The 12,510-nt window shown below is 48.0% G+C and overlaps 1 protein-coding gene across 2 annotated transcripts in view; it reads left to right on the top strand.

The window, feature by feature from the left end:
- Window positions 1-12,510, top strand: part of MGAT3 (beta-1,4-mannosyl-glycoprotein 4-beta-N-acetylglucosaminyltransferase) — an 85,665-nt gene that overhangs the window by 16,065 nt on the left and 57,090 nt on the right. The window contains exon 1 of one of the 2 annotated variants that reach the window (XM_069231293.1): window positions 11,436-11,723. The exons of the other annotated variant lie outside the window; for it this stretch is intronic. Coding sequence (XP_069087394.1) covers window positions 11,689-11,723 — 35 coding nt within the window. The 5' untranslated portion in view covers window positions 11,436-11,688. Of the gene's footprint in view, window positions 1-11,435; window positions 11,724-12,510 lie in introns of those variants that run through there. 2 annotated transcript variants of the gene reach the window in all.

Here is a 12,510-nt window from a genome sequence, read left to right as displayed (position 1 = left end):
GGGAGACTTTGAAATGAAAATCGGGGACATGTATTTTCCCCATTAACTACTATTGTTGAAGAGGCAATTTTAGGCAGAAGGTATCCAAAATAAAGCCAATTTTTGGCTTAAAAAGCGGGAATCTCTCACCTGAATCGGGTCTGTTGGCATGTCTGACTTGTATTTATTCCATTATAAGACAGGACTACAAGTACCAAAATTCTAAGAAAAAAATGGACTGGAGCAGCTCAGCACACATGGATGTGGGCAGCTTGGCAGGGCTGAAGGGGTTGAGTTAGGTGAATGAGTGCAGGCCCCAGGGTCCTTCAGCTCCGCCAGCATCGTCACTGTTCTCATAAGCATGAACTACAAGGTACTGCTTGTGTCGCTCTGTTCGGTCTAAAACCGTGCTTGGCTGAAAGTCACCTTCATGACATGGTCTAGCTGACTGCTATGAGGATGGATTGGCGGGTGAAGGGGCACGTGGGGGGTTTATTTAAAGGATGAGCGAGAATGACTGTAGAAAGTGGGGTTATTGGTCGCAGGAACGGGGGGTAGTCACTGGCCTAAGCAGGGCAACCTCTTCATATAACTCCTTGCTTGTTATACATTCACGGTCTTGTTTTGACTTTGACTTTTGAATTTCTTTAATTGAAAGCGTGCAGTTTTTAGCATGCGTACAAGTGTATGCACCTGCGTTATCAAAATTATAATTGAGCTGAAATATTTCTTGCCATGATTGTTTTGAGTAATTACTAGTTTAGTATCTGCTAGTCCCATCATTCTTTTCAAAATATAAGCAAGGATCGAGAATCAGATCCTGAAAAACCAAGGTATAGGACTCTCTTCGGACTATATTTTAGAGTGGGATTCGCACCTGGGCTGCTGCGCACCATTTTGCAGCATCACCTGGTTGCGGTTTATGTTCCAGCCTCTTCCAAGCTGCAATATTTGCTATTTCTGAAAGAAAACGGTTCGCAAACTTTCTCTGAAACTCACGATCAGGCTGACTATTTAGGGCTTAGGCCAGTGATTCCCAACCTTTTGACTTCTGTGCACCCCCACTTTTCATTACTGGAACCCAGGGACCCCAACTGAATCTTTTTTGGAATCCGGGGACCCCCCCCCCCCCCCAATGAGTCGTTACTGAAAGCTGGAGACCCAAATTGTTAACATTATATAATTTTCTAAGCAGTCGCAGACCCCCTGAGGAGGCTTCGCGGACCCCTGTGAGCCCCCGGACCACAGGTTGGGAACCACTGGCTTTGGCTAAAAAGTTAGCGTAGCACTTAGAAATACCTCAATGATGTTAGGACAATATTAAATCAATGTGTTAGTATTGCTTGTTTTAATTTTCCATGATATGTCTCGCTGCATTACCCTTTTATATCCTGCTGGTTTACAATGCATTTTTATGCACTAGGTTAGGATGTTAAAATAAACATTTTAAAATAAATGTCCTGTTTCAATACCTACCTGTGTGTGTTATTCATTAATGAAAGAGGGTTTGAAGTTCACGTGTGTTACTGAACTTACGTTGTGGGACTTATTACCAAGAAACACTTCCTACACAGTATTGCTCATTAGGCCATGTATGGGTTGTAGTACAGCTAGATTTCTCTTTTGTATTGGCATATTGACCAAGTCATTGCACCAGGGGGTATAAATCCGACTCTTGTGACTCTTAGGAGGTACCACCAGAGGATGTATCACTACAACACCTGTCAATTATTTTACCATATGTATGTACACAGCTACGACACTGCCAGACAATGTCATTCATGCTGGGGGAGAAGGGGAAAGAACAAGGGGGGTAAGTAACAGTTGATAGTGTCTCGTCTGCATTATCCTATAAAATGATATCAATGCTGTATCGCATGAGGTAACCCGCGTCAGAGATTAATCTTATTATGAAGCAGGTGGTGGAGATCAGGGGGGTACATCCAGGTGGCCGGCAGTAGGCACAGAGGTCGTCACCAACAAACTACTCTCGGGCACAGTCAGGTGGGGAGGAAGTAGTGAGAAACATTCAGTGGTGATGGAGTAATGGTTGGGGTGGAGCCCTTACCTCAACAACCAAGGGTGGGACACTGGGGCCCGCACCCCTTGTGGTGCAGGAGGTCAGTTTATCTGATAACTTCAGCAAGTACGTGTCCCAGAGCGTAGCCACGCTTCCCCGAAGCCTACGATCATGTGCCAGAGCACTAGCCTCCGTTGCAGCCCATCATGAGGTCATTCGTAGCCAGCTATCAATCTCTTTAGGCTCGAGCACCTTCCAAGACATGGCTATCATCTGTTTAAACAAAATTAATGCGAGGCCTACAAATTGTAATTAGTGCTTGGTGTGTTTAGTTCTCCTTGTGACCCCTAGAAACCAAAGGAGTGGATCCTGAGGGAGTGGGGTGTCAGTTATCTCCAAGATATGTTCCATTACATGGGACCAGGTGGTTTGGAGCAGCAGGCATTCCGATGTCATATGAATAAAGGTGGCGTCATGGCCACATCTAGGGGAAAGGGACGGTGTCCCTGGAAATATTCTGTGTAGGCGATGGGGCTTGAGGTACGTTTTGCTTTGATGCTTTAGATGTAGCTGATGAGGTATTGTAGGTCAATACTGTCGATATAGCTTAAAAAAGCATACAAGCAGATCCTATTTATAGACAAATGTGTGTTTTAGAGTTGCATGGAAATCATGACAAAGGGTCACAGGGATCAAAAAACCCTTCTATGTCCCAAAACAAAAGATAACCATAAAATAAATACACAAATATGTATTGTATACATATAATCAATTAGTTACCAGCAGTGTATAGCCTGGGGAGGGTTAAGGTTAAAGTAGCATTCCATGGCTGGGAGCCTAAGATAAGGCAGTCGTGTAACTCGTGAATTTCATGTATTTTTAGATGTTGTGTGGTGTAGACTACTGACACCCCAGTCGCCTTCAAGTTCAGTTTATTTTTTCTGTTTTCCGCGCAGCCCTGTTCAAGGATCACGTCAGAGTTGCGAGGCGCACTGTATTTTGTGCTGGAGTCAGGATATATCAAATTTCAGAAAGGAAGCTGCTCTGCAGTTTTCTAAGCCAGGGAACAAAGGCGCTTAGAGGTCAATGGAAACAAAGAGAATTATTTATCAATTTTTGGATCCCTTTTAACGCAGCATGGTTTCCTGGCATCTTGTTAAAGTGCAATGAATCACATGCAAAATAATGTATTTTTTTTATTTTTTATTGCTGGGCTTCCAAACAGCACATTGGCCAGGTTAGAGCTAGCGCTCAAGTGGCAACAAAGCTATGTTATGTTAGACTCATTTATATCGCGTCCGTTCTGCCATTATGATGGCCTGGCAGTGCCAGCGGAGTCTGGTACCTTTTCGCCCTCATTTCTTTGAATCGGCCGTACCCGGGGTTTGTTTAAGGTTATGAGCTGTAAAATGAGTTCCGCATTTGTGGTTCTTTGTTGTTTACAACAGGGGTGCTTTAATAATTGATAGGTTGATGTGTCCTAGAGTTTAGTGGGTGTGGACAGGGATGTCAGAGTGTTTAGGTGCTGTCATGGTTATTTCACTTGCTTATTGTCCGACATGATGTCATGTGAGTGAGTTAACTAGAACTAGTTGGAGCGCTATGCTATTCAGCCTTCTAAAATAAACAAGTATTGGTAAAGCCAATAGAACGGGCTATTAATTTGAGTCTTAGCTACAACATTAAAATACTTGCAGGGGAAGCAAAGCCAAAAACAATTGTTTTTCCGTATGCAGTGCAGCTGTAGGATAAAAAAAAAAAAATATTGTGTGGGAATTCAAGGTATTTCTGAGATATAAAATAGTCCTTCGCGCATTACAATCTAAGTAATCCGTAGGAGGTGGAATGATACACCAAACTGCCAATAGCATGTAGCATGTCAGGGAGAACTACTCCCGAAAGGAGCCAAAGTCTACTCAATGTCTGTAGTTACCAATAGGCATTGCTGCAGTTGCGTTATCAAGCCAGACCTGGCAAGAAAGGAGGATGGCATGTCTGGCTTTGTATACAGTGTGGGCTGGCAGCCATGGGTGCAAGGCACGCTAGTGATGGAGTGAGAACCTTTCTGTCTGTGATGGTGCATTAGTTGACAGCCATAGGTTCGACGTTTTCAAGACAAAGCAGGTCGTTTTGTCGCTTTGAGGCAGGGCAGTCGGGCAGTTTTTAGGTTCTGGTTGTCCTGCTCCTCTTGACGGACACTGTATGTGCCAGGTGGGTCTAAAACCCTCAGATCTGTACAATAGGGATCGCTATGCCTTGCACTCATGGGTACCCGCAGAGGACTGGATTTGCACCACGTTCTCCTCCGGAGGCTCACGTAGAGTCCCTTTCCAGAGGCACAGAACTCCAGTCCGGGGGGCAGGAGTAGGTGGGCAGCGATGGCTATGGGCATTGTGTGTGGCAGATGGATAAGGATTGGTGGGGCAGGGGTGTGTGGTGGCACAGACGCGGTGGGTTGTGACTGCCGTGGGGCAGTGCTTTGGCACAGTGGTGGGTGGTGATGTGGGGCGCGGGTTTGGGAACCGGTGAGTGGTGACGGGTGGGGTACGTGAGCAGAGGTAGCTGGGCAGGAGGTGAGGTGTGGCAGAGCTATGGGTTCCGGCCCTGGTCTGCGGAGTATGGCAGGCAGGTAGTGCGCAGTGCTCTAGGCTGCGTGGGGCAGGGCGCAGTAGCAGAGGCGGTACTGTGGCCAGGCCGAGGGCAGGCTTGTCGGGTGAAAGAGGAGTCTGAAAGAGGAAGTGGCAGAAGTATCGGTGAATGGGTGGTGGATGGGCAGCTGTATGTGGGGGGAGGGGGGTTTGTTACCGATAAGACATGGCTGTCTCTCTCCAGAAGTAGCAATTGTAGTGTTTATTTCAAACACTCACGATCAAAATGTTTAGGAATGTGTGTGTGTGTGTGGGGGGGGTAATAGTGATGTTGCAAACTCTGGTCCCATTGTTTTACTTTACTACCCACTCAAAAGTCTTGTCACAATCCTATTCCTACACCATCGTAACCCTACTTCCCCCAATCCCTGTCACTCTATGCTAGTCCCAGCCCCTACCACCTTTCCCTCGCTGACACTCTCCCGTCCCTCTCACTCTCCACCTCCCCCCAGCCTTTCTCCCGCCTCATCAATTTCACACTTACAGCCGCCATTACTCTGTCCGTGGCTGCCGTACGTCTGTGCGTGCCACACTCTCCACAGTGGCGTAACGAAACTGGAACGTGCCCCCCCCCCCCCCCCAGCACAAAACATGGAGGGGTGTCCTCCGGACTCGGGCCAGGCGCTGTGCTTAGGCCCCACCTAGAGCTTGCTCCCCTCCCCGCGCCGGGGGGCCTTTGTTACGCTACTGACACTCCCAGTCACCCTCCCTATACCTGGCACACTCAGCTTCCAGAACCTTCGTCGTGCGCATCACTATGTCCCCGTCACGCTCTCCGTAGCTGCCACCCATCCTTGTCGCACTCCCAGTCCAGTTCGGGGCGAGTCTATAAGAGAAGTGTGGGGGAGAGCCCACTGACAGGGGACCAGGCCGCCTTTCTGACATGTAGCTCTTAGTTTCCTGATCTTTCCTTTCCTGGATCGCATACCTCTGGGCTGGTCTGCGGCGTCTCCGGACATCACCCTCATAACATGACCTGAGTGAAGACGTTATGTCTCTTTACTGCACTGCTGGACCAGGATGCGTATTGCATCACACATCAAATTCGAGGGCACTCACGTGCTGCATTCACTGTTCGATCATCGCGTATTGGACTGCCAGCAGCATCATGCGGACTTGTGTGTGTGGGGGTGACATCCCTGCCACGTCACGCGTGTGCATGCTGAAACCTCTGAACCTGACAGCTCAGAGCACTCATGCGTATGACGAGGGAGGTGGGCCTCTTCCAGCCCACGCATGCATGCTCGTTCTCCGACTACAGAAACGAGCCTCCCAGTGCAGTCCAAAAGGAACCCCAAATCTGAGCTTTCCGCTATAATGGCCTGCTGCACTTAGGAGCCCGCCATCTTTGCACATGTAAGAGGGGGTGCCGCTTCCAGGCCAGAGCTGGTCCGCCTCTGTTCCACTACACAGTGTAGTTAGCAAGCGCAACTGCAGTCACAAACTGTCGATCTATACCATTGCAGCTCGAAACTAGGAGAAGCCCCTTTCAATCCCCTTTCTAATTGCGATTAGGAATAGATCGAAAAATCCATTGTGTGAGTCAGAAAGACCTTATGGACTCAAAAAATGAGTTTAGTAAATAGGAAGCAGACATTTTGCATGGTAAACCCTGTGATTTTACAAACTGCCGGGCTTGAGATTGCATAATTGCTTTGTACATCTGGCCCAAACTGATTGAAATTCAGGTAGAGGTCTGAAGACCTATTGCTGAGAGATTCTCTTTCATGCCATTCCTTTTATTTCATAACGCCTGAGGGTGCTTCATCTACTACGTTGGTTAGGCTTGTTTTGCTTCCAAAACATTGTATTGTTTTACCAAAGAAAAAATAATCCTATATCATATTGTATTTGTCACAAGTTCGCCTGGAATGTGGCCGAGTGAGCCAAGCCTGTTACATTTATGCAAAAAGTTGGAACAAGCGCCCGAGCCCTCTTTGGCCTCACTTAACAGGGCCGAAGTCAGATTCGGTAAGAAGTCACCCCCTTGGTTAGAGGATTTATCCTGTGCCCCGGGCTATCTCCACTGTGGCGCTCAGGCTCACAGGCCCGTCTTTTAAGCAAGTGTAAACAGGTCAGTTACACTCCTGTCCACAGGGTAAAAATCCAAGAAAGCTCAGGCCTGGAAGCTAAATGACTTGTGTTTGTTTAAAACCACAGACTCATCTGAACGCCACGTTTTCATATTACTAGAAGGTAAAATACACGAGGGTAAGGATGGGTGAACTTCCCTCAAAGGACTTGTCTCCACTCTGGACGTTCAGATGGACAATGCAATTCAGTCGTCGATCCAGACAGAAAGAATCAACAACATACATTTTGTGCGTTTGCCCAAACTTGACTGACGCGCGCAGATATTTCTTATAATCACACTTCAAAACTTTCGTATATGACAGATCGGGAACCACCCGCAACTCTCATGCCATTTTGTAAAATATATTGCACACGTCTGCGCTAAAATGTCATTACAATGATTTACGGAGTCAGGCAGTGGAAATGGCGTCCTTTCCATGCTGTCCCCAATTTTGTTCTATCCCAATCGAAGCACATTGACTCTTTCTGCGTTTGTTAGGCTCCCTTTTTGTAGCCCTACATTTTAGAAAACGTTTTAACCGCTGGAGGAAGCAGGCCGACACTTTCTGCATGCACACTGCGACTCTTCCGCACACTCACTTTTAGAAAACATTCTAAAAACTGTAGGTAACAGGGTAACATATTTTATATAACTAAAAACGATTGGCTAGGGATATCCTGATGTACTGGTTAGTGGCTTTTTGCCACAATTTTAAGGAGGGGGCTGCTAAAATAGATATGAACCAGGTGTCTGTGAGACTCCCATTGGGTTGGTTTTTATGGAACATTGAGTTCCTATTTTGAACATAATCAGCCCATAAGCATTTTTGGGGGTGTATTTATAGATACTTGATATTGGTTTGCATGTCTAATTCTACATTTGGAATATTAATCATGACTTACTAACTGGTTTTATGCCCTAACCAAAAATCGCTGGTCGGGGAATGTTTTTTTTTTTTTTGTTTTTTTTTTAATCTACGCATGGTTTTATATTTTTGATGTGGTACTTTGCGATGGTTTTATTCACTGTAAGCAATCATCTTGAATTGAATTGATTATGCGTTTGATGACATTAAGACCACTGCCATCTGAGCCGGTAATGTGCATCTCTGTGACCTGTCTAGCTCTGTGTCTGCAGCCTAAGAGTGAGAGCTTTGTGGAACTTCTCATTTTTTCTTCGTATTGTCCCCGCCAAGAAGGTCATTATGACAGTCTAGGGGAATAAACAGAATGGAAAAATGCAAGGGGGGGTGCAGTAGAGAAACTAGATACCATATACATTTTAAAAATTAATAGACTCTATTTACATTACAATATCAGACCTTTTGAACTGCCTGTAATACGTGCGTTTTTACCCCCAGTGTTCAGTGAAACTGGTCTGAAAAGTGCAGAGCTGCCCCACAGTTTCAGTTGTCTGCGGGATGGCAACCCAAAAAATGCCCAGCGAGGGACCCGCGCGCTTGGACCACGGCGAAGCGTCTGGACTCCATAGTGAGTGCCCTTTCACAACCTTGGGCTTTTTACACCATGAAGGACGCAGAAACTGAGCTAACTGACGGGGGGAACCCCTTGCTCGCATCACTGGCCGTTCGCAGTGCTTAATTTGTGCCGTGTTTGTCGGTGCTCGGCACGGTTGTGTAACACTTCCGTTTATTATCCAGCATGATGCAACTCGCACTTCCAGGCATCCTTGCAGCTTGGGATGACCTGCAATAGTGCACAACGTCACACTTCAAACCCGATGGCGAGTCGGTGATGCTCGCACTGCCATTCGCCAGCAGGAGCTGTGGGTGTTGCTGGTTTGCAGCAGAGTGCCCAGGGCCCTGGCACTTTCATTTTTACAAATTAAGTACGGGCAGTTCGCACGCTTCACCACTGTCGTAACTCTTCTCAAATTTCAACAGCCGTGAATTACCCTGCAGCCTCCTCTGGCACAATCGCCTGCCTCTAACGTGGCAATGACGACAACCAAGCCCATTCCCGAGGCCCCGGACTCCGGCGCGCCTCCCTGGTTAGTCTTCTATCCGCCTTCAAGTGGCTTCTGCTGGTGAGGCCTGGTTAGTCTCCCGCCCAGGGTTGGTTATTATAGAGTCCAAAGGGCGTGTGCTCGCACTGCCTTCAGACAATAAGTAACCTAGCGTTTTAATAAGAGCGGCCTAGCCTCCCCCTTCCGACCTCGCGCGCTGTGCGCCCCCTACCTGTAACACCGGGAAGCGGCCCTGATGCCCTGCAGCTCCGTGCACTAATACCAGGCGTGGACTCTGTCCTAGTGACTGACTAGACCAGCTGTTGCGCAAGGCCCAGTGCTCTGCTCTGTGCACTATAACTAGGGGTGCACTCTGTCCTAGTGACTAGGCCAGATGTTCGAAATGACCTCCAGCTCTGTGTACTGACACCAGTTGTGCACTGTGTCGTAGTGACTGACTAGGCCTGCTGTTCCAAGTGACCTCAAGGTCTGCTCTGTGTACTAACACCAGGTGTGGACTCTGTCCTAGTGACTGACTAGACCATCTTTTCAGTTTACTTGGTGCTCTGCTCCCTAATACCAAGCGTGCCCTGTTTCCTAGTGACTGACTAGGCCAGCGGTTGCAAGTGACCTCGAGCTCTGAGCTCTCCCTACCTTTCAGACCAGGGCTAGTGGCCGCTGTTTTAGTGACCTGGGGCCATATTTACGAACACATTTTCCCATTGACACAGAGTGGGAAAAACCCTTTGCTACATCTGGCCCCTAGAGCTGTGTGCCCCTAATATGAGGAACAGAGCTCCAAGGCCTCCCCAGTTGAAGTGCCTCCTCCTTTCCAGGTTTTTGATCTGCCTTCTGGGCCGTGTAGCTATAGTTTTGTAATATAATAAAGTAGGACTATAAGGTCCAGAATGCATAGTAATATAGGTTTCAGCATACAAAGTGAAACCCTGGATGAGCTACCCAGGCATGGATTTAGGGAGCTTGAGAACTCTAACAATGTAGCAGGCCTGTCCCAGGGACCTGGGGATCTGTGTCACCCTAATTTTAACAGTAGGAGGGGGTAGTCAGTCCCTGTAACCAGAGAGCTGTGTCTCCCTATTTTTAATAACAGGAGGGGCAGAGTCTTAGTGACCTGGACATCTGTACACCCCCCCCCCCCCCCCCCCCACCAAAAAAAAAAAAAAACTTTATAACCAGGAGGGAGCAGCCGGTCTTGGTGACCTGGAGAGCTGTGCCTCCCTACTTTTAATACCAGGACGGGGCAGAAAGTCCCAGTGACCTGGAGATCTGTGCCACCCTAACTTTAATAGCGGGGGGCAGCAGCCCGTCCTGGGGATCCCTGCTTCCATCGTGCGTGCCGTATTCACATTCATGGCTCGTAAATGCGTGAACGTAAGGGTCCTCAGGAAGGCACGTATTATAACGCAAAGAACGGGGATCTACAGCCTTACAACCACCCCTCTTTCTTCGCGGGGGCCGGTGGAGTAGTTGGGAAGTACCTGGAAATCATCATGCTTATGAAAGAAAACGCAGGGCAGCAGTGACTCCCGAGGAACGTGATAGAGCTCAAACACCTGCTTAAATCCCAGGCGTGTGCTAAATTCTCATTTCAAGCACCGAACAAATATTAACACAAGTACTTCAGCACCAAGATAAAGTCGGCCGCTCCCTTGACACGTGTGATCCTGGGACAGGACACTTAATCTCCCTCAGCTGCTAGGTGGCCGCAGGTCACGCGGGACAACGTCTTCCCTTTCGAGCAGTCGCGCGTTATTCGGCGGCTCTCTTGGGACCGTATTTATAATAGGAAATGTAAGACTACTGGGCCCAGCATGCTTTGCGCATCTGGCAGAAAAGGCGCGGGTGGCGGTGGTAGTCTGCGTGGCATGGATAGTGTTACCATCTCACTCCAGGCCATATCGGCTACTGTGGCCAGTCCTGCACGTTTGCTCATCTAATGATTACATACTGGTGTGTTCATCTAATTAGTTCAAATGGAGCAAATCACGACTACAGACCCCAGAATGCATCAGGTGATAATACAAACGTTCAGAACTGGAAATAGCGTAGATAATGACATGGAAAGAAGTGGCCACCCTAGACACGGTCCATTAAACACCTGTGAAAAGTGGAGGCGCTAGGAAATGGAAGAACCCGAGTTTGAAACGAAATATACAGCTGGGGCTAGACCTGTCTTTTACAAAGAATTGGCTGTGTAAATAGATGTTTTTATGGGCTCTGAACTATTCCCAGTTGGCGTGTGATTGAGCCCGCCAGTCCACGTTTTTTGCTTTGCATTCTGTGACTTGTAGTCCTGAGTTTCTAATGTGATGACAAGAATACAAGTCCAAGATTGTAAAGCAACACCCCCTTCCCTTTCCCGGGCTGAGCTATTTATATATGCGTTTGGGAAACTGGAGAACTCTGGCATTAGCGCTACCCCCTCTGGGCGATGCTAAAAGTGTATTTCACTGTCACTCACGCCATTTCCTTCTCTCTTGGGAATATCTGACAACAGCGCAGCAGGTTCAGTGGCACCTAAGCCCACTTTATTCCAATTCTGGCTGCGTTTTGGTATTAAAACAGCAGATAGGTGGTCCACTCGTTTCCACCCTAGGAGAATCATCACTGCTGAAGATCGCAAAGCGTCTGGAGGAAATGGTAACCCATTTTTTTTTTAACTGGGAGCTACTGAACAAGAAAACGCTCCTGGTTACTGAAGGCGCTTGCAGGGTTGTGCTATTGCGAGCTGGCTGCTGTACTTACCGGCTGCCGCAATAAAAGAAGACTGCTTGTCTATAGTTTTATGGTTTATCAGCCAATCCGAAGTCCGGGGCCAAACTGAAGTTCGACCCGGGGCTCACACTGCAGTGCCGCGCCGCCTCTCGACATGTTTCCGCATGGAAGCCATCGCTTCGCTGTCCTGCCTCTTGCCTTGGATGACGTCTGCTCAGTCCACCTCTCACGGACCACCCTGATGTTTCCAACTGGACATAGGGACAATGTGCAGAGCGTCTCGGGGGTGCCTGTGGGCAAGGTAAGGGTTTTGGAGTGGTTAAGTGGGCGTTGGTGCGAAAGATTATATGCATAGTTGTGAACCCGTTGGTCCCTGAATGCGTGTGGAGTGCGACACATGAGTATGATCCCATTAAAGTCAATCCCCTTCGGCTGACCACCTCCACCGCCACGGCCAATGTTTCTAGTCCTGAACGTTTGTGTGATCACCTAATGCATTCTGGATGTTGTAGTCTTGCTTTGCTTCCAATGAAATTAATTAGATTAGGTGACGGGGCTATCACTGAAAGGAGGGTTCGTGGCGTTTATTTTTCTGCAACAGTGAGGCACAGGAAAAACTTGAACTGTTTGTTTTGATTTTGGCCATTTTAATTCCGATAACCTTTTCCAACATGAACACCTATTTCGTTCCCCAAGCACTTTGAGAGGTGCCCACATTTGCCTGGTGCCAGGTGTAGGGTAATTTGTCGCGGCTTTTCTGGACCACGTTCCTGATTGGGGACGTGAGGCCTCGTGGATGTAACGTGCTGAACTGGGAGGGGACAGGGTGGAACTTCCGAGGGGCGACTGTCAGTGGTACAAATTAAATGCCAGAGTGAAATAAACACCCAAGGCAGTCGCCAAGATGGAAGCGGTGGTTGAATTCGAGTTAATGCGGCGCGTTTTTGGCAAGGACACATTGTCATGGGCAAACAAGCGACGCAATGCGACAAGCAGGTCCATGAAGTAAGTTGTAGGAGAGCTGTGACCCAGGGTTTGGGGAAGGTTTATCACAATCGGTTACTTCCACCTCCCACGGCATTGGGCGC

This window comes from Pleurodeles waltl, chromosome 4_2 (genome assembly GCF_031143425.1).
Source record: "Pleurodeles waltl isolate 20211129_DDA chromosome 4_2, aPleWal1.hap1.20221129, whole genome shotgun sequence".
Classification (NCBI taxonomy): domain Eukaryota; kingdom Metazoa; phylum Chordata; class Amphibia; order Caudata; family Salamandridae; genus Pleurodeles; species Pleurodeles waltl.
Note: the sequence above shows the minus strand (reverse complement) of the source record. Positions and strands in the feature narration are given on the sequence as shown.